The following is a 20,312-nucleotide window of genomic DNA, read 5'->3' as shown; positions in this document are numbered from 1 at the left end:
GTCCAGAACTTGGCTTCATTTATCGTAAAACCAATTCCTCCGTTAGTGAAAGTTTTATTTTGTGCCAGGTGTCATTATATCTTGCGCAGTTCGGAATTGGTACTATTTTTGTCATCCTTCTATAAATGGAGAAATTTTGGTAGTGGGAGGTGGAGTCCCTGGCCCTGGGCCAACCAGGTGGCGGCAGATGTAGGACTCCAGTTCTCAACCCACCAGAGGAGGGAAGCACCGCCGCCATAGTCACGCCCACCCGGTCCGACTAAAGATGAAGGCTCGCTGGAATAAATTAGCTCGCTTTGGGTGTCTGTTCGCGCATGCTCAGAGAGCCCCCAGGGACTCCTCCACGCCGCGAGGGGGAGCCCGAGCCATTCTTGCCCCTCTGGCCCGCACCGCCCGCGAGCTGGTAGATATCCCAGAGTTCCGCTCGTCGGAGGTCCTTCCGCCGCGGCAGCCATTGTATAACAACAGGTTTGTGAACTCTCTCGCGAGCAGCATCCGTTGCCATCCGAAGCCTGGGTATCCCAGGCAACTCGAGGGATGGCTGAGTGCAGCGAGCAAACCCGTGGGAGCCGAAGCGCGGGGTTCCAGGCAGTTGGCACCCAGCCGGAGCTCACCCACATCCCTTCTCCCCTTTTCTGTCCGCAGCCATGGCTCTGCGCTACCCCATGGCCGTGGGCCTCAACAAGGGTCACAAGGTGACCAAGAACGTGGGCAAGCCGAGGCACAGCCGCCGCCGCGGGGTGAGTACCAGGGCGCGTGGTTAGTGGGTAGGAAGCCTTCCAGTCGGAGGGCAGGGCCTGGGCAGAGGCTCCCGGAGCGCCGTCGGGGCATCGAGGGCCGGGGGAACTGGTGTTTTAAGCAGGGGGAAAAAGAAATGTGAGGCTGGCCAGAGGAGAGAGCGGAAAGGCTGGTTACCCTCCTGTGTGTTCCCCTTTTCTGCGGACGCCCACCGGGGCCACGTACCAGGACCCTCCCCCGCGCCGTGGATTCGGAAGCTGGGGCGGGAGCGACTTAGGAGCCGGTTTTGACGCATGAGCAAGAGTTTGCCGAGTAGGACGGTGCATGGATCCGGGTTGAAACGTGGAGGGAAAATGGATTCCTTGATTTTCGTGTTGAGAAATCGTGGCCTCGAGGGGAGGGCGTGTGTGTGTGTTTCTTGGTTAAGCGGCGCCAACTCCACGGTGCCCAGTTTGTGTGCAGGACGACAGTGTTCGGGGTCCCGGGACAGGCCGTGCAAAGGGCCGGGCGTGACGCGCCGCTTTGGTGCTGATGAGATTGGGGGTTGGGGGGGTTTGGGCTTCCGTCGGCGGCAGACTGCTGACGCCCCGGCTTCGCGCAGCGTCTCACCAAACACACCAAGTTCGTGCGGGACATGATCCGGGAGGTGTGTGGCTTCGCCCCTTACGAGCGACGCGCCATGGAACTGCTCAAGGTCTCCAAGGACAAGCGGGCCCTCAAGTTCATCAAGAAAAGGGTAGGTGGGGTTCCCGTGTGGGGTCCCGGTGTGGCACTCGGGGCTCAGGCTCACGGCCCTCCTTGCCCGGCAGGTGGGAACACACATCCGCGCGAAGAGGAAGAGAGAGGAGCTGAGCAACGTCCTGGCCGCCATGAGGAAAGCGGCAGCCAAGAAGGACTGAGCCCTTCCCTTCTGTTCACAATAAATCTTGCCAAAAACTCGGCGTTTCTGTGCTGCCATTGGAAGTGGGAGGGCAGTGCACCGTTGAGAATGAGAGGGATCCCACCCCTGGAGCACCCTGGTGAGGAGGTGGTAGGCAACAAAAGAGGCCACAGCCAAGCAGTACTGGAAATGGTTTGTAATCATAATAATTAAATACACTGATTCAGCCATAATTAAGATCGGGCTTCCAGTCTCCCCCAAGCTTCCTGGGGCTCAGCTGCCCAGAGCCCCTCCGGGGTGCAGTTCTGGCCTAGACCAGGCCCAGCAGTGACAAGGGTACCAAGGGCTGCTGTCACCGCTCCACCGCCAGGGCCTCGGCCCTCTCCTCAGGAAAGGCAATGTCGAAGATCTCGCGGTAGTGCTCCACGAAGTGCACCTCCAGGCCCTCGGTGATGAAGGCAGCCAGGTCATAGAAGTCTTTCTTGTTCTCAGCGGGCAGGACGATGCAGGTCACCCCAGCGCGCTTGGCCTGGGAGGGAGGGTGTCAGTGGGGAGGAAGGAGGAGAGGGTTGGACAGGGAGCAACACTCCCGGTGCCTGCCCTGCCTTGCACAGACGAGGAACCAGGCCCCAGGGACCATCTCCAGCCTCCACTCTAGCAGCCTGGGGAGCAGGGCCCAGGCTTCTGCTCAGGTGCTCTCAGCCCAGATGCTCCCTTACCCTAGGTGGGCCTGGAAATACATGCAGTGTGGTGTACATGGTTTCTTAAGGTCAATCACAGCACTCACTGCTTTACATTTTGAGGTTTGGCACCTAAAAGTGCACAGGAGCTGAAGGTTCCCACACTGCATTACCTGTTCTCAGCCCGACTGCTCCTTGGGGGGTGGGGGTTCCCATGAGCTGCTTTAGGGATAGTGGCCCATGGAAGAAGCTCCCAGCCTACAGGTGAGGAAAGCAAGGCCCACACACCCTGCCTGGGGTGTCTCCCTCACGGGAGCCCCTGGGGGCCACAGTCCCTTTGAGATAGCAGGGTGGAGCATGAGGGCCAGAACCAGGGTGCCACAGTGAGGTGTGTGGGGGCTCAGAGACAGTGGGGCTCTGTTAGGAACCCCTCAGCCCAACACAGGAGAATCCCAAGACAAAGGGCTGCCTCCACAGTCCAGCCTACAGCACACCTGGGGAGACTCAGGCTCTGGGCCCTTGTCCACCTGCACTGCCTGAGCCCAGCCCCCTGCCGCTGTCTCCTGCGGCCATGTGCTCAGCGCTCAGCCACTGTGGGGAGAGATGGAGACCCCAATCTCAACCTCAGGAAGGAGTTGAGACAGGCTGGAAAGGCTTTGAGAGCCACTGGGGGGCAAGGGGTGAGTAGTCACGCCGTCAGCTCAATAGACGCTCCAGGCCAGGCAACCCTGGGTCCAACCTGAAGCCCAAAGAGCCTCACTTTTCCCTTCTGTAAACAGCCTGTCACCCCGCCTTTTCCCCTGGAGGTGGGGTCAGCCCTGAGTGATGGCTGTGATGGCCATGTGTTGTCCGGGTCTCTGTTACTGCACTCACCGCGATGGTCTTCTCTTTGATGCCGCCCACAGGCAGCACTTTGCCTGTGAGGGAGACCTCGCCCGTCATGGCCAGGTTCTGCCGCACTGGCCGGTCCAGAGCCAGGGAGAGCAGGGCCGTGACAATGGTGCAGCCGGCGCTCGGGCCGTCCTTGGGGGTGGCACCCTGCGGGGAGACGGGCAGGTGGGCAGGCAGCCTGGCGGGCGTGTGACACAGGGCGGGATCAGGGTGGGCCTCACCTCAGGCACGTGCAGGTGGATGTGTGATGTCACCAGGAACTTGTTGGAGGGGTCGTGCTGCATCAGGAAGGCCCTGGCGAAAGTGTAGGCGATGCGGGCACTCTCCTTCATCACCTCCCCTAGCTGGCCCGTCACCTCTAGGCTCCCATCCTTGTCCCCCTTGTCGCTGTCACTGTCTCTGTCTCTCGGCCGTCTCAGGGATGTCTCAACAAATAGCGTGGAGCCTCCTGGGGACCCGAGGGCAGAGCCATGAACCGGGGCAGCCCCAGACTCCAGGACAGTGGCCCCCACCACCTGCTCAGCACTTCCCAGTAAAGTTCCTTACGCAGCTCATCCCGACCTAGAACCTCCTCAGCCCCCAGTGCTCTCACTGTCCCTGCAGCCACCTCCTCGGGGCGGCAGGTGGAGCTGCCAGGGACGGACCGGGTTACACGAAAACCTGAAGCCCTCTGTGCTGGGCTTCCCCGTGTACCTGCCTCCAACACAGAGCCTGCAGGCTCAGGAGCACAGTTCTCTCAGTACAGCCCAAATCAGCAGACTCCATGCTCTCAGTCCACTTCCTTTGACACCCACCCCCTGCCTGCCTGCAGACATGTCTCTCAGCTACACAAGCCCCTGAGCTGCTCTCCCACCACCTTGCAGCTCCCAGACCCCAGGGCCAGTGGGCTCAGCGAGGTCACTTGGACAGGAAGCCCTTCCCTGAACCCTTTACCCAGAGCGGCCTCTCCTGCTGTGAGGAGCTCTCCTTCAGGCAAGCCTAAAAACCACGAACTCGAAGCTCACAGGGCGCTGCCGCCGTCTCAGGGCCCCCAAATCAGCCCTGCGCACTCCTACCAGCAGGGAAGGGCATTCAGAGCACCCCACGGTGAGCGCGCCCACCTCTCCTGGGGGTACAGAGGCCACTCACCCATGGCCGTCCAGGCCAGGCCCATGACCACGCCAGGCGGTGTCACATCATACATGCGTTCCACTGTGAACACCGGCTTCCCCACGAAGTCCTGCAGGTTCTCGGGCGTCACCTCCACAAACTCAGCCTCACCACTGACAATCTTGTAGGCCGACTTCCGTAACACCTGCATGGACACGGTGGGCTGGGGCTGGCCAGGCCACAGGACCGTCCCGTCCCCAACCTGACCCCAGCTCACCTCCACTAGCTTTTTAACTTTTTACAGTTGTGGTGAGACACACATGACCTAAAACCATCTTAGCCATTAGTAAGCATACAGCTCTGGCAAAAGTGCACGAGGGCTCATGTCCAACCATCCTTCTAGAACCCTCTGATCATTAAGCACTCACTCCCCGTTCCCTGCCCCCAGCCCTGACCCTACCATCTACTTCCTGTCTGTGGCTGTGACTCCTCTGGGCACCCACTGTGGTGTGTGTCCCCTGACTAGCTGGGCCCACTTTAGCCATCATGGCCCCAGGCTCCATCCGCCACTGGGCAGGCGGCTCACCTTCTCCACCTGCTTCTGCAGGTTGCGGACACCGCTCTCCCGGCAGTACTGCTTGATGAGGAGGGTCAGCACATCGGACGACAGCTTGGCCTTGCTCTCGTCCAGGCCACAGAGGGCACGGGCCTGAGGAACCAGGTACCGCTACAGGCAGGAGGAGAGCCGCCGTCAGGACCCCCAGGGCCTCTCTGGGACCCCCCACCCAGCCTTCCAAGACCCCTGGCTGGGCTGGGTAGATGAGGTCACTGAGGTAGACCCTGGGCCTGCCCTGAGGAGCCCCAGTCCACTCGGGGTCATCCAGCAATGACAGGGTGTCAGGCAGGCTGCTCCAGAAGGCCATGCCTAAGCCAAGACCCAAAGGGTGAGGAGTCTGTGAGGCCAGGACGTGAGGTGCACATAGCGAGCCCGGCAGGTGCCAGGATTCTGAACAGAGGGCTTGGGACCTGCAGACACCAGCCTGCCACCTCCACATGCTCCCAAGGCTCCAGCTTCTGCTGCATCCTGTTGGGATCTGACTCCTACCCTCCCTCCAGATGTCATTGTAGGTGCCTCTTCCTCCAGGAAGGCCTCCTTAATCCCCCAGACTTGCTCCTCATACAGAGACTGGTTAGTGGCTGCTGCCCAGTACAGGCGGGGATGGGGAGCAGGTCACAGGCTCCAAGGTCACTCCTGCCACACAGCAGTGGCCGGACAGTCAGTCCTGAGCACTGACCACAGGCCCAATGCATCCCATAGTCCTCATCTTCCTCCTCCTTCAGGGGCTTGAAGGAAGCCCTCTACCCACTCCGCCAAGCCTGCCCCTCTTCTGTGCCGTCGAGTCCCCAGGCTGGGGGGGAGTCCAGCACCCCTGCCACCACCTCAGCCAAGAGCTCTTTCTCTCGCCGCCCACCCCCCCCCCCCCCGGGGGACACACAGACTGGGAGCCAGCTGCAGTCACAGCTGCAGAAGGCTCAAGAGGACGAGTTCACTCTAGCCCCTGCTAGAGAGAGAACACCACGTGAGAAATAGTCCCCTGGAAAGGAAGCCCGGCTTTCCTGACTGCAGGCTAGCAAAGCTGCCGCACCCCTGAGCACCAGAAGGGAAGGGCCCCCCACCCAGGAAAAGCTTCTTACACAGGTGCAGGCAGAGGCCCAAACCTTGGGTGAGCCTGGGACCAGGAAAAGGCCAGGCAGGTGGTCACAGAACTGGGAACCACGGCCTCCCTGTAAAGCCCACAGCTGCGAGTGACCGGGCCTGGACACCAGCCACATGTGTGCCATTAAAGGCAGGGGCTTCCTATCACAGCTGAACTCAGGACCCCAAGACGGGGTGGGGCCCTGAGGCCATGGGTAGGGCTGTGCTATGTTCAGCACTGTGCTCGCAGAGGTGTCTCCTGCTCTTGTTCTATGGCCTGTGGTGCTGGGACATGAGAATTCCTGTACAAGCGCTTCCAAGACCCGTGGGGCTTCCCAAGTGACAGGGACAAGAGCAGCCCTTCTTATTCAGGAAAAGCCCCTCCCAGAACACTAAGAATAACAAGGTGATTATTAGCATAGCTGGCTGGGGGCCAGAAGAACCAACTGAGACTGGAGAGACAGAAATTTCTGCCCCCAGAGAGGGCAGGGGGCTGGGGGGTTAATCACACACAGCCAAGGATCTGATCAATAACCCGAGAAATGGGCCCTTCCCCACACCTTGCCCCAGTGTCTGTCTGGCTGTTTCCTGGTTGAACCCTTTATAATAAACTGGTAACAGTGAATAAACCCATTTCCTGAGTTCTGTAGGCTGTTTCAGCAAATTATCAAACCGAGGAGACCTTGGGGGGAACCCCCGACTGACAGCTGGCCAGTCTGAAGTAAGACAGGCCAGGGACTTGGCGCCTGCATCCAAGGTGGGGGCTGTGCTCTGCTCTGAGCGCTGACCCTGGGTCTCACGCTATTCCTAGATGCCGTGTCTAGACCACACTGACTCACAGGACCCTCCGAGGGAACCAGCAGGCGCAGGGACCCCCACTGCCACCTCAGGGTCAGAGGCGTGCCTGGCAGGCCTCATCCACTTCTCGTCCTCCTGCCCCATCCCCTCTGTCCCTCTGGCAGGAGAGCCCCCGAGCAGTACCCTGAGGTCTAGCTAAGGGCCTGGCCCCGAGGGAGCACCTGGCTATTTCCTGAGCCCAGGGCCAGGCTGTGGGTGTCTCACCTCAGCGATGGCGAGCTTCTCCTGGGCCACGTAGCCGGACACGTTGATCATCTCCATGCGGTCCCGCAGTGGCTCAGGGATGGTCTCGGTGATGTTGGCCGTGCAGATGAACAGCACCTGGGGGTGGGGCCGTGAGGTGCAAGGGGACAGGGCGCCCACCCCTCCCCGCTGGCCCAGCCCCGGGCAGGACACATACCTTGGACAAGTCAACGGGCACGTCCAGGTAGTGGTCCAGGAAGTTTGCATTCTGCTCGGGGTCCAGCAGCTCAAGCAGCGCAGATGAGGGGTCGCCCTGGTAGCCCCGGCCGATCTTGTCCACCTGAAAGGGGCAGGAGTGGGCAGGGGTATTGGCCCCTGTCCTGCCCCAGCACCTGCTCACCAGACACTCCAGTGGGAGACAGACCCAGGGGTCAGGGCTGGGGAAGACCGGAGCAGAAGGAAGAGCAGGGGGGCCAGCAGGACCATGAGGCTGTGGCAGGGACGGCGCCTCCAGGGCAGGGGTGCCAGTGTCAGGGGACAGCCTGGGAGCAGCAAGGCCACCCCGTGACTCTGGTGCCATGGAAACCGCAGGGGCCATGCTTTCCCCTTGAACACAGACTCCGCATCTCAGGGCCACCTGGAGTGGGGGCCAGGAAGGCCCAGGGCCCACGTCCAGCCTCGGGGAGGGGTGTGCGCCCAGCCAGGCCTGCCCCCCAGCCCCACGCACCTCGTCTATCAGGACCAGGGGGTTCTCCGTCTTGGTCTTCTTCAGACACTGGATGATCTTGCCTGGCATGGCACCCACGTACGTCCGCCTGGGAAGAGGGCAGGGTGGGGCGGTGGGTGCCCCAGCACCTAGGCTAGCCACACCAGTGCCTGAGGCCCAGCTCCCTGGAGCTCCCGGACGCCCACATGCCCCCAAGAGCTGCCCAGAGGAGACACAGGGAGACACAAACAGCGTGGGGGCCCTGGCAGAAGATACATGCTTCCGTGCTGTGCAGGTGGGCAGGGCACTAGATCGCCCCGATGCTGGAGTGTCCCTCCCCCAGCTCAGGCAGGAAGGGCAGGGAACAGGTTCACGGCAAGTCTCACCCAGACTCATCCCCCTAGATATCAAAACCCAGCCTGCATGGCCTGACTCAGCAAAAGGAGAGAGTGGGGAGCAGCTGGGGCCTGTGGCAGCAATATCTTCGATGCCTGGTTCACCAGGCCCAGGGCCCAGCCCCAGCCGGCACATGCTTTCAGGAGGACTGCTGCCAAGGAGACCTGTAGGTCCCAGTGTCCAGGACTGTCCATGTTTTTAGAAAAACCAGAAAAGTAATTTAGACACAGATTTAACCCTTCTTTGACCACCACTGGATAAAGGTATGCTCCAAGTCAGCACAGAGCAGACACTCATGTATCTGTTGTGCTTGTGTCTCACTGAGCTGGTCTTTTCAGAGACCCACCCTCTGCAGAGGCCAACAGGGCGGGGAGCCCTGGAACACAACACCCTGAACGTCCCGCTGAAGGGTGCCATGCACGGCCCACGTGGCTCTTAAGAGCCTGCACACGGGGGACGCCATCCCCTGCTCTGCACCTGACAAGGGGGAAAGAACCAAGACAGGCCCCGAGTCTTCACCAGGGAGACCCCCCACTCTAGTGCCCAGGCCTGCGGCCACAACACACTTCCTGAACTTCGGCCAGTGGTGTGAGGAGCTAAGCTGGTGGGATGCCAGCTGGAGCCACGCAGCTGTCTACTGACAGCCCGGCCGAGAGGCTCTCCCAGTGATTGAGAAGCCGAGATTTTGAGGAAATGTTTGAGCACCTTGATTGAGCTGGACCTGAAGTCGATAAACACCTTTTCAGTTATCTACTCCTGTGTGCAGTTTGCTGCTTGTCCCCATCGTGATACCAGAGCAGGAACAGACCCAGGAAAAGGAAGGCTGACAGGAGGAGAGGTGAGCTCTGGGGATGGGGGGGCGAGCCTACCTGTGCCCCTTGATCTCAGCCACATCTGTCATGCCTCCAACACTGAAGCGGAAGTACTCCCGGTTCAGGGCACGGGCGATGGACCGGGCGATGCTGGTCTTGCCCACGCCCGGAGGGCCGTAGAAACAGAGGATCTTGCCTTGGGTGGAGCCCCGGAGCTGGCTGACGGCGATGAATTCCTGCGTGCAGAGGCGACTGTATGAGACAGTGCCGAACTTTCTGAAGGGCAAGGGGCGCCACCTGGCCTGAAGCTCCCTATGGCCAGGCACGTGGGGCTACGGGAAGGGACAGAGCCTGGCCTGGAGGGGCCAAGCTGACCAGACTGTGATTTGTCATAGGGAGGGACAGCCTGTGGCACCAACAGGATGAGCAGGCGCCAGGGGATGTGGGGACCAACTGGGGGGGTGACCCCAATGCCAGGCCCACCTGCCCTCGACCAGATGCCCCTGCCCCGTTTCCTCCTCTCATGAGCACGATTTTTATCCCCCTGGTGGACTGTGAGCCCTGGGCAGCCCCTGGCACCTCTGAGCTACTCCAACACTGGTCCCTCAGGTCCCTGCTGACACCACTCCAGCCTTGCCACAGCCAGGCCCCTCCCAGACCCCAGACTCACAGGGGGCTCCTCTGGGCCTCCCCAACTACACGGGGAGTCCTGGATCCCAGGCCCCCCATGCATGTATGAGGATGTGGGCCGGGGCAGGGTGGGGGTGGGGGGTGGGGGTGGGGTCCCTCACCAGGATGCGCTTCTTGACGTCCTCCATGCCGTAGTGGTCCTCCTCCAGCACCGCCTGGGCCCGCGCCAGGTCTAGGTTCTCGTCGCTGTACTTGCCCCACGGGATGGACGTCAGCCAGTCCAGGTAGTTGCGGGTGACGCTACCATGGGACAGATGAGAGCTGATGAGCGGGCCCTGCGAGCTGCCTGACTCCCCAACTGCACACCCACAGCGCTGGGACCCAGGCACCCAACACTGGAACTATACAGAGTACGCTCGACAGGCCGGCCCTCTGGGGTGCAGACATGCCTCACCTACTGCTCCGGGCAGACACTGTGTGTTTTATACCATGAAGGTCTGTACTAACCTTGTCTCAGCAAGTGATAAAGCACTTCTTAATTAAAGCATGTAACATGCTTTTTTCTTTTTTTAGACAATGCAAGTGCATCCTTAAACTACAGTATGGGGTAAACATAACTTTTACACGCAACAGGGAAACCAAGAAAAGTCACATGACTCAGTTTCTTGCTGTGCACCAAGCCTGTGGTGGGTGTCCCGAGGTCTGCCTGTGGGGGCGCGGCTCCTGGCCCAGAGACTCAGTGAGCATGGGGACGGCTCAGAGTCCCACAGCTCAGGAGCGCAAGTGGGGAAACTGAGGCCTGGAGCTGTGACCCAGGGACAGAGGAACCCCTTCTCAAGGGGCCTGAGGAGGAGCAGGCAGGAAGGGCAGAGTCAGAGGAGGAGGCAGACAACAGAGCGGAGGTGGGAGAGGCGCTCTGAAGAAGGATGGGCTGGGAGCTGAGGAATGTTTCCAAGAAGCTGGAAGAGGCTAGAAATGATTCCCTCCAGGCTTCCAGAAGGAACCCATCCTTCTCATCACACCAGAAATGAGGGTCTCAGCCTCCAGACTGGAAGAGAAGTCTGTGCTGTCTGGGGCACTACGTGTGTGGTCCACCCTGATGTGAACATGGGGAATGTACTGCTGCCCCAGGGAGAGGAGCTGGGAGTGTCTCTGGTGTACAGGCCTGTGGCATCTGGGGAAACCAGGGAGCCCCAGGGTCCCTGAGCAAGAGACCAGACCCCACCAGACACCCTGATCAGACAGGGGCCTAACACAGCAGCACGGGAAGCCCGCCCCTCTGAGTAGCTGTCCCGGAGCAGCGCCCAGGCAGAGTCAGAAGCATCACATGGCGCCCTGGCCCCTTAGCAGCCACCCTGACCCCCAGCCAGCACGTGCAGGAGAACGACAGCAAGACCAGGCCCCCAGGAAGACACTCGTTTCGTCACTCTCAAGGCCGCCAGAGGAGAGCAGGGGACCAAAGGTCAGGGGAGGAGCTGGCCTTGGGGCACCGGCCCTGGGGACTCCTGGTCGTGACTGGTGGCACGGGCTTGCAGCCCGACGTCTCTGGCTGCAAATCCGTCCCCATCTACCAGCCCAGGGGCAGGGGCACTGACTTAACTTCTGCAAGCCGCGATTCCTTCATCTGTGAAACAAGGGCGACAGAGACCCAACCCCCACAGGGAGCACACGAGAGGACTGAACACGTGTGGTGACAAGAACATGCCCGAGGGCCCCCACCTTCCTGGCCTTCCAGGGTCAAATCCTGGCCCCCCGCGCCAGGCCCCTTGGCACTTGCTCACTTGAACTCGGAGGAATGGTTGTCCAGCAGGCCCAGCTTGCTCAGCTCCTCGTCCACCACGTCCATGACGTGCTTGGGGACCACGAGCTCCTTAAGCCGCTCACGGAACTTCTCCTCGATGGCGTCCTTGTCATCCTTCTCCAGGCCCAGCTCCTTCTTGATGATCTTCAGCTGCTCCTGCAGCAGGTACTTGCGGTGTGTCTGCTTGATCTTCTCCTCCACCTATGGGGCCCAGGCCACTGTCAGACCAGAGCGGGGGCCGAGGCCCGGGTGGGCCTGCCACATCCTCAGGACCCAGGAGACAAACCGGGGGCACCCAGCCTCCAATGCCCCTCACCTTCAACCTGGAGTGCCTCGCACACGGGTTTCGCCATAAGTGACCCCACCTTCCAGGGGAGGAAGGGATCTGCCCTTTAATCCTGGTTACAACCAGGGAAAGCCAGACTTGATGCCAGCATGTCCCCCACGCTCATCAAGGCAGCGTCACCCTCTCTCTAAGAGCTGACACAGCAAGACACAGGCTCGACACTGGCGCCTGCCCCGGGTCATGCTGCCCTGCATCTTGCAGTGACAGCTGCCTTGTGGCTTTTCCAATGAAAGATGTAATACGACTTTTTTCCTAATGTAGAATCAAGTAATATGACAACCTGTGTTGGAAATGAATGTAGAATGAGAGTATTTGTATAACTAATTCACTTTGGTGTATAGCAGAAACTAATACTTCACTGTAAGTCAACTATACTCCAGTAAAATTTTTTTTAAAAAACTAAATGATAAAAGTGACCTAAATCTGGAAAAGGTAAATGGACAGTCCAAGCAGCAAAGGTAGGCCTCCACCAGCCGAGTGTGGGGAAAGTCCCTTCAACCTTTCCCAGGCTGCCTCCCAATTTCTAGGTTTCCCCCAGAGCTCCCTGGACAGTCAGGGGACCCCTCCCTCTGCGCACAGCCCCTGGCCCCAGTGTGACGTTGCCATGGGTTCGCAGCCTCTGCTCACCTCTCGGCCCAGGCGCTGCTGCAGCTTGCTCAGTTCAAACTCCTTCTTGAGAAGGGACAGGGCCTTATATAGTCGCTTTGGAATCTGCCGAGAAAGGGAAGATCATGTGTGTGTGGGCCGAGGGTCGGGGGGCAGGGGAAGCAGGGCACAAGAAGTATGAACCCTGGCGGTGGACAGGCCAAGCCTCCCCAAATCCGAGAGGCCTGCCCCCTCGGACCCAGGGCTCCAGCCACACCCTGCAGGCCAGCAGGCTGTGGGGACCAGGACGTTGGCAGAGGTCCTGCTTCTAATGTTGAGTCTGGGGACAACCCAAACATGCCACCCACTGAATTGTGGGCGCTGCCCAGTAGGACACCACGCGGCCACTATCAAGAACCAGGGGTCAGAGGCAGACAGAAGGAGGCAGGCTAATGTGAAACTGCCCCACAGCAGGGCCCAGGAGCAGCAGCCAGTGGGGGGGCCTGCGGGCGCACTCACGTTGGTCTCCTCCAGGACTTCCTGCAGCTCGTGGGACTCGGCCCCCGTCAGCGCCGCACCCATGTCGCTCAGGTAGATGGGGTTGTCCACCACCCTGTGGCCGGCCTGCATCATCTGCAGCACTGACTCCCTGCAAGGGATGCGGGCGCTGCACCAGGGCACCGACCACCACGGGGACCACCCCTCCTGACACACCCTCCCACCTGCCGACAGCTCCCCTGACCCGGGCTGCGTCAGGAGCCCCTCGAGGAGGACACGCCCAGGCCAGCCCCGCCCCCGAGAGTGCCGAAACCAACCTGTAGAGTGGGTTCAAGGCGATGATGTCCCTGATGGTCTTCACGATCTCCGCAGTCAGAGCCTGGTGGGCAGGGGAACCCCGAGCATGGGTCACCGGACCAGAGGGTCTGCGGCCCGGAGCCCTTCCCCTCCGGCCTGGACCCAGTTCCTCCACAGCAGCTGAGGCCCAAGCCCACCTCCCTCCTGCCAGCCACTGGCTCCTCCCAGGACTCCTGGGAGAACATGGCCCTCTGCCCCCCACACCCTTGCACTCACCTTCACCTCCTCCGTGACCTGGAAGTCCTCGTGGGCCACATTCTCCACCTCCACCATGAGCACCTCGCCGGCAGGGCTGGGACCAGGCCCCACCACCACCTCCAGCGGCCGCTTGGTGGCCCCGTCCTCTTCTGCCTCTTTCTTGCCCCGCTTGGGCTTCTTGCGCAGCTTCTGCTTGTTCTCGCCCTCGGGGTCCTCGGGGTCCACCTCCAACTGTCGGTTGATGTGAACCCTGAAGACGGGAGGAGGAGCTAAAGCCACCACCGAGGTGGAGTGGGGGGGTCCTGCCTGCACACTACTCTGCGGTGTCCATGACTGAAGGGCCCGCTGGGCCCAGACCCCTGCAGCCACCAGGCCTGAGGCTCGCTGCCATCTCAGAACCCAAGAACCTGCACCCTCAGATTCCAGCCAACTCATCCATTCCAACACCTACTGCCCTCGGGAAAGAGGAAGCCAGTGGCAGCCCACCTCCAGGGTTCATCCGAGACTGTCTGCCCCTCCCCCAGCCTCCAGCGCACCCCACCGTGGCTCCTGCACCCTGTTCAGGTTCAAGGGCGCCTCCACTAAGAGGCTCTCCCTGACCACTCCACATGAAATCCAGCCCCACCTGCACAAACACCCCGCACCGCCCTCCATCTTTGTTTCCCCCGCAAAGCACTTGCCACCATCAGAATTCATCTTGTGACCTGTTCTCCCCACTCGGGGTGAGCTCCCCAAGGTGGGTCCCTTACCCGCTGCTCCACTGACACCCAAGCGCCTGGCAGACAACAGGCCAGGTCACTGACTTTCTGGCTCCTTTACCATACAGGGTAACTGACGAGAGCACCCTCCTAGAGAGCAAGCCTGGGAACTGCCAGGGGTGCGGACTCGTGCCCAGCAGACACCACCAGGGTGCACAGAGCAAAGGCAGTGGGGATTCGGGGAGCCCTGGGGTGACCCGGCCTCAGAGGTCAGCAGGACTCACTCTACAAGGCACCCTGCAGGTGAGCAGGGCAGTGAGGAGCTGCCCCTATCTTTATTAATTCTGGTTGCATCTTATTCTATTTCTCCTGAGCCATGACTCCTCCCAAGAGACAAAAGAGCAGCCTCTTCCCTAAAACAGACTGGCACAGACTCTAACATGAAGACGGGCATGGGAATCATTGCAGCCACCTGGACAGTCACAGAGGCGCTGCTGGCCCAGAGTGTTTCCTGGGTGCGCTCTGCAGGGTGACAGAGAAAAGGCTCCACGGGACCTCCCTGGTGGTCCAGTGGCTAAGACTCCACGCTCCCAGTGCAGGGGGCCTGCGTTTGATCCCTGGGCAGGGAACGAGATCCCACATGCTACCACTTAGACCCAGCGGAGCCAAATATATTTTTTTAAAGGCTGTGAGAAAAAGGACAGGGGCTCTCAAGTCAACAAACCCCCACCAGCATCTTCAGTGAGAGGCTTTTCTGAGCACTCACAGCCTTAATGGCTAGTGACTCTGAAAGATCGCCCACAGGACACCTTTGACAAGAGTCTCATCTTGGGAGACCTGGAACATGTGAAAAACTAGTCTGTTTCTTCCAGCTTCAGTCCAGCTCATCTTATAGGTTTTTCTTGATTAGCCATAATAATCCAGGGGGTTAGACTGGGCCTACAGACGAAGGCAGCCCTTCGGCAGAGTGGAGGCAGAGGTACTCTGGAGAGTGAAAAGCCACAACCTGGGGCTTCCCTGGCTAACAGTGGTTAACTCTTGCTTCCTCTGCAGGGGGCCTGGGTTCCATCCCTGGTTGGGGAACTAGATCCCGAATACCATGCAGCACAGTCAAGAAAAACCCTGCAACCTGCCAAGTTGAATGGAGTTGCAGACATGGGTGCCAGGGGGATGGCGGGCCAACACTTAGACGTGGGAGACATGACAACGTGCCATCTTCCATTTCGTGGTGCTTTGTGGACTAATAAGCATGAGAGATGGCTTCTCTCTGACCACGCAGAGTACTGCTTTAAGAGAAGGGCCCTGAGACTGGGGATGGGGGCCCACCTCCAGCTGTGGCCGCTCCTCCCGTCCCACCCCTGCACCTCCGGTGTCCCATGACGATCATCCGCAGCTTGTCCCCCAGGTCCTGCATTTCGTGGATCTGCACGAACGTCCCCGTGTGGTAGATCTCATCCAGGCTCTCGACCACGTCAGACTCATTGCTGAGGGAAAGGGACACGGGGCACATGGGCACAGGTGCTCTGGCTCTCTCAGGAGCAGAGAAACACCCATCCTGGCCTTGACTTCCTGGCTCCCTGGCACTCTGGGATGCAGGGTCGCTGCACACAGGCAGGCAGGGCCATAGGAAACCTGGCCTTCCGTTCCATACCGCCTCTTTCCGAGCCAGCCTAGAACGTGTCTTCTGACTCTGAAGCGGAACTAATTCCTACCCAGAAGTGAGATGGACGAGTCCTGAGCCCCCACACCTGCCCACCTAGCTCTACTCTGAAGTGGTCAAGCTCTGGTCTGACATCGGGGGTCCCCAAGGTTAATTCCCCCCACCTGAAGTACACACAAGGCCCAGGGCTCGAGGCGGAATCTTCAGTCCCACCTAAAAAGGGATGCTCAGCTCTTGGGTCTTGTCCCCCGTAGATTTTGCTAGGTTTGTTTCAGGGCAAGGGCCAGAGGTCTAGGCTACTGATCAGGCTCTGTAGGGAGCTACACTCCAGGGTGGTCTCAACAAAAGGGTGAGGGGGAAATTACACTTACTTGTCATCTTTCTTTAGAAAGACGCCGGCATACGGCTGGGCAAGGCGGACTTTCCTTCTTAGCAGCTCAACCAGCTTCTTATTTTTAACCTAGTATGACAACAACCCCAAAGTGAAACACAGGGTAGGTTTTTCTGGCTGATGTTTTGACAGCAGCTCTAGCATTTTCAGTGTCACACTCTGGAGATGCACTAATCTCATCCAGGACTAGCCCACATGGTCCAAGAACTCCTGAACCAAAAGAGAGGACAGGTGTGGAGAATGGAGCGGGGCAGTGCTGGCGAGCTGCACTCCTTAGTTTTTTTCCCTCTTGCTAAAAGGAAAACTCAAAGGAGATGAACAGCCAGAGCCAAGAAACTGATTTCACATCCCCTTTCCAGAGTTGATTCTGGGGGGAAATGCCTTGGCTTGAAAGTCTAAGCCCTCTGCTCTTGTCAGGAGGAGGATGGTAAATGCGTAACTCAACTGTGGCACACTCCACAGGCTAATTTACTCAATTTTCACGGTCGGTTATCCCAATCCCATCTATATCCCATATATTGATCATCCGACCCCGACCCCCTCAATCACAGAGCAATCTCATGTCATTTTCTTGGCAGGTAGAGGGCTCATGTTTCCCAGGAAACAGCTGCTGGGGAGGAGCAGCACAGGTGTCCTTAGGGCTCAAATGATTCCCTTCAAGCCCCTGTTCATTCCCAGGCCAGACCTGAACTCAACTTAATGTTCAGTTCAACCTGAACTCAAACTTTGACATGAATCAGAATCACCTGGAGGGTGGTTTTTGTTTAAGAACAGATAGCTGGGCCCCAACCTCTAAAGTATCTGATCTGCTGGGGGCTGGAATGGGCCTGGGAGTCTGCATTTCAAGCGAGCTCTCAGGGGATGCTGCCGTTTCAGGGACCAGACTAAGAAGCAGTGCTAGCTCACTCCGTGACCACGTGGTATGGAGATTTCTGACACTCTAAAGGCATTCTTTCCAGGATAAAGGCCCATGACATCCATCAGGAGGGTACCTGACCCACCCAAACTTAAGAGTCACTAGCCTACACTCAGAGGCCACTGATAAGGAGACGCTACTGGGGCAAGTTAGCCACAGACAGGGTCAACTTCAACATCAAGGGTAATCCCAACTTTGCTAACAAGTTCAGAAATACTTATTGAGTACTCTGGAAGCTCCCAATTTCGCCTCTGTTAACAGCTGACTGCTGCATCTTTATTTTGACCACACTTCACAGGATTATAGTTTGCTGACCAGGGATCAAACCTGTCCCCCCTGCATTGAAAGCACCCAGTCTTAACCAGTGGACCACCAGGGAAGTCCCCCGACCCTTGCATCTTAACACCTGTCCCCTCCCTTTGGCAGGACTCCTTTTCCTTATTTGCAAGGTAACAGCAATAGAATTGGAGGAGAAAATGGCAACCCACTCTCAGTATTCTTGCCTGGAAAATCCCATGAACAGAGGAGCCTGGCGGGGTACAGTCCAGGGGGCAGCAGAGGATGTGACACAGTTGAGTGACTGAGTACACCAAGAAGCACACTCCACGTGAGTCCAAAGGCAGCCTTATACCATCCCCATCAACTCCTATAACCTTCTTGGCTAGCCCTAGGTGGGCAGACAGTGTCTCTTGAAGGAATCTTATCCCTGCTTGGGCACTGAGGACAGGAGGCAGGTGCGACTTTGCAAGGCTGAGGGGACCACACCTGCCAAACAGTCCTGGCCCCAGAGGCCTGGAGGGTAGAGAACAGCTGGCAGTCGGAGGCAAGGATGAAAAAAAAAAAGAGCCACAAGGGTCATCTCTGAGGTGTCAGAAGCACACCACAGAGGAAACAGCAGCCACTTCTTATGAAGGCGTATGAAGCACCAGGCATGGTTCTAAGTCCCCTACACGTGACCTCATTTACCTCCCACCACACCTCTAAGAAATGAGGGACTGCCCATTTCACAGACGAGGCAATGCAGGTCCAGAGAACAGCCTGCCCAAGGCTATCAAGCTGGGGACAGAGGGACCAGGATAGGAACCCCCAAGGTCTGGCCTTAGGGCCTGCCAGTAATCACTACTTAACATCAGAGAATGCCCTTGGAAGAGCAGCTAAGACACACGCAATCAGCAGTTCCGGGGTAGGGACGTCTTTCTGTCCCCCGCTTGCTGACTGAATGCTGTCCCTCTCCTTTCCAAGGGATCCCTGAGATTTATGCAGCAAAGATGGGAGTGAGGGGAGGAGGGTGAATGCAGACAAGGCTGACTCATTGTATGACCTTGCTTAGACAGTTAACAGATAACCTCCTCCACAGACTCGTTTCCACATCATTAAAGAAAAGATGGGGGTGGGTGGGGAAGAAAGCAGCCATTCAGGTTCTTCCTACTCTAAAAACTCAAGGTATGGACTTCCCAGATGGTCCAGTGGTTAAATATCCACCTGCCGATGCAGGAGACACAGGTTCAATCCCTGGTTCGGGAAGATCCCACATGCTGTGGGGCAACTAAGCCTGAGAGCAACTACTGAGCCCACACTCTAGAGCCCGTGCTGTGCAACAAGAGAAGCCCCTGCAGTGAGAAGCCCTCCAAAGGCAACAAAGCGTAGCCCCTACTTGCCACAACTAGAGAAAACCTTAGTGCAAGGAAGACCAAGCACAGCCAAAATAAAATTTAAAAAAAAAGCTTAAGTTCCTTGCACTCCTGCTTTCTGTTACATCACCCTGGTCCACTCGCCCCACCCCCTAAGCCATGGCTCTTACTGTCTATTCCTCCAGAATGTAAGTTCCTGAGGCAGAGGGCTGTATCTAACTTGTTCAGCTGATTTCTCAGCCTGCTACATGATAATAAGTCAAGAACACTCTGCATGCCTGCTTCCTCAGTCCAGGCATGTCTAATTCTTTGCAACCCTATGGACTATAGCCCAACAGGCTCCTCTGTTCATGGGATTCTCCAGGCAAGAATACTGGAGTGGGCTACCATTTCTTCCTCCAGGGGGATCTTCCCCACCCAGAGATCCAACTCACGTCTCCTGCAGTGTAGACGAATTCTTTACCGCTTCGAGGCACCCTGGAAGCCCCAAGAACACTCTACTGAATGAATAAATCCCTGAGAACATCCTCCTGTCACCTTCCTCCAAAAATTCCTCTACAATCTCTCGCTCATTCTCTGTACTACTTATGGCCTCCCGATGCAGAATTAACTTACTACTCATATACGCCTCTCAAATCCCTGCTGGAACCTAAGCTCCAAAGGCAGGAATGCGTGTCCGTTTTGTTCACTGCTGTATCCCTTAGACTTACAACCACAACTGGCCCATGACCTCAACGAACATATAATGAAGGTATGAGGAGGACAGATCGCCCTGGGGGAGAGTGTCACAAAACAGCTACCGAGACTCGCAGAAAAGTAACTGAGCGGCAAGACTATTCTGATACTTCCGGGCACCAAATTTCTATGCCTGGGAGTCTATTGGACAATCCTAAGCTCACTGGATTCAACTTTCCTAAAGGGATCTGAAAAGGGAAGGAATCTAGCTCAAGTTCATGGAGCTAGTGCTGAGAAAACTAGTACTCGAACTCCAGGCCTTAGAGAAGCTTCGCTCCTGGAAAAAGCTGCTGGGGTATGAAGGCAAATGATCCCTCGGTCCAACCCGCTGCTTGCAGATGTGGGGAAACCGAGGCCTAGGGCAGGGCGCTCATTACCTCAACAATCTTGATAAAGCGCGGGAACACTGGGTTGCGAGTAACGGCGATGAGGGGCAGGTGCGGGAATACGTCCGGGATCATCATCGGCGTCAGCGCCGTTATGACAGGGCCCTCCCCGCCGCCCGCGCTGCTTCCCACGCCCGAGGCCCCGTCCTCCGCGCCGCCCTCGGAGGCATCCTCGCCTCCCGAGAAGGCGCCGCCGCCGCTGCGGTTGTTCGCCTCCCAAAGTCCCCGCCAGTGGCCCGCGGCAGCGGGGCTTTGGCCCCACAGCGCCCACGGAGGCGAGGCGTCGCAGGCCCTCCGGCCTCTGGGCAACCAAGCTCTAGCCGCAGTCGGGACCCGCCCCCCGGCGGCGGCCAGTAGCGGCCGCCGAAGCGCCCAACACCTTGCAGCTCCCCACAGCCGCACACAGCCTGTGCCCCCCGCCATGGCCCGTCCATCCTGGCGGCGCGTAAGACTTGCGTCATTTCCGCGGGCCCGACTGGGGCGCACGTGACGGCCGGCGCGTGTCTGGGTGCCCGCGGGAGGGGTGGCCGGAAACGGACGGCTGCGGGAGC

At 58.7% G+C, this 20,312-nt stretch overlaps 2 protein-coding genes across 2 annotated transcripts; one reads left to right on the top strand and one right to left on the bottom strand.

The window, feature by feature from the left end:
• The first annotated feature begins 403 nt into the window (after positions 1–403).
• RPL36 (ribosomal protein L36) lies at positions 404–1,679 on the top strand. The gene is made up of 4 exons (XM_065917976.1): positions 404–468; positions 646–740; positions 1,340–1,474; positions 1,548–1,679. Exons 2-4 carry the CDS (start codon positions 648–650, stop codon positions 1,635–1,637), a joined length of 318 nt encoding a protein of 105 aa, XP_065774048.1. The 5' UTR covers positions 404–468; positions 646–647; the 3' UTR covers positions 1,638–1,679.
• Positions 1,680–1,799: 120 nt separating this feature from the next.
• Positions 1,800–20,192, bottom strand: LONP1 (lon peptidase 1, mitochondrial). Its single transcript, XM_065917968.1, has 18 exons — positions 19,753–20,192; positions 16,074–16,162; positions 15,407–15,526; positions 13,363–13,594; positions 13,107–13,168; positions 12,811–12,940; positions 12,334–12,417; positions 11,341–11,561; positions 9,721–9,859; positions 8,987–9,165; positions 7,743–7,830; positions 7,233–7,355; positions 7,037–7,153; positions 4,865–5,005; positions 4,318–4,483; positions 3,411–3,637; positions 3,172–3,336; positions 1,800–2,147 (listed from the first exon to the last, which is right to left on the bottom strand). Exons 1-18 carry the CDS (start codon positions 20,182–20,184, stop codon positions 1,971–1,973), a joined length of 2,892 nt encoding a protein of 963 aa, XP_065774040.1. The 5' UTR covers positions 20,185–20,192; the 3' UTR covers positions 1,800–1,970.
• Positions 20,193–20,312: the final 120 nt, after the last annotated feature.

Source organism: Muntiacus reevesi, chromosome 1 (genome assembly GCF_963930625.1).
Source record: "Muntiacus reevesi chromosome 1, mMunRee1.1, whole genome shotgun sequence".
In the NCBI taxonomy this organism is placed as follows: Eukaryota; Metazoa; Chordata; class Mammalia; order Artiodactyla; family Cervidae; genus Muntiacus; species Muntiacus reevesi.
Note: the sequence above shows the minus strand (reverse complement) of the source record. Positions and strands in the feature narration are given on the sequence as shown.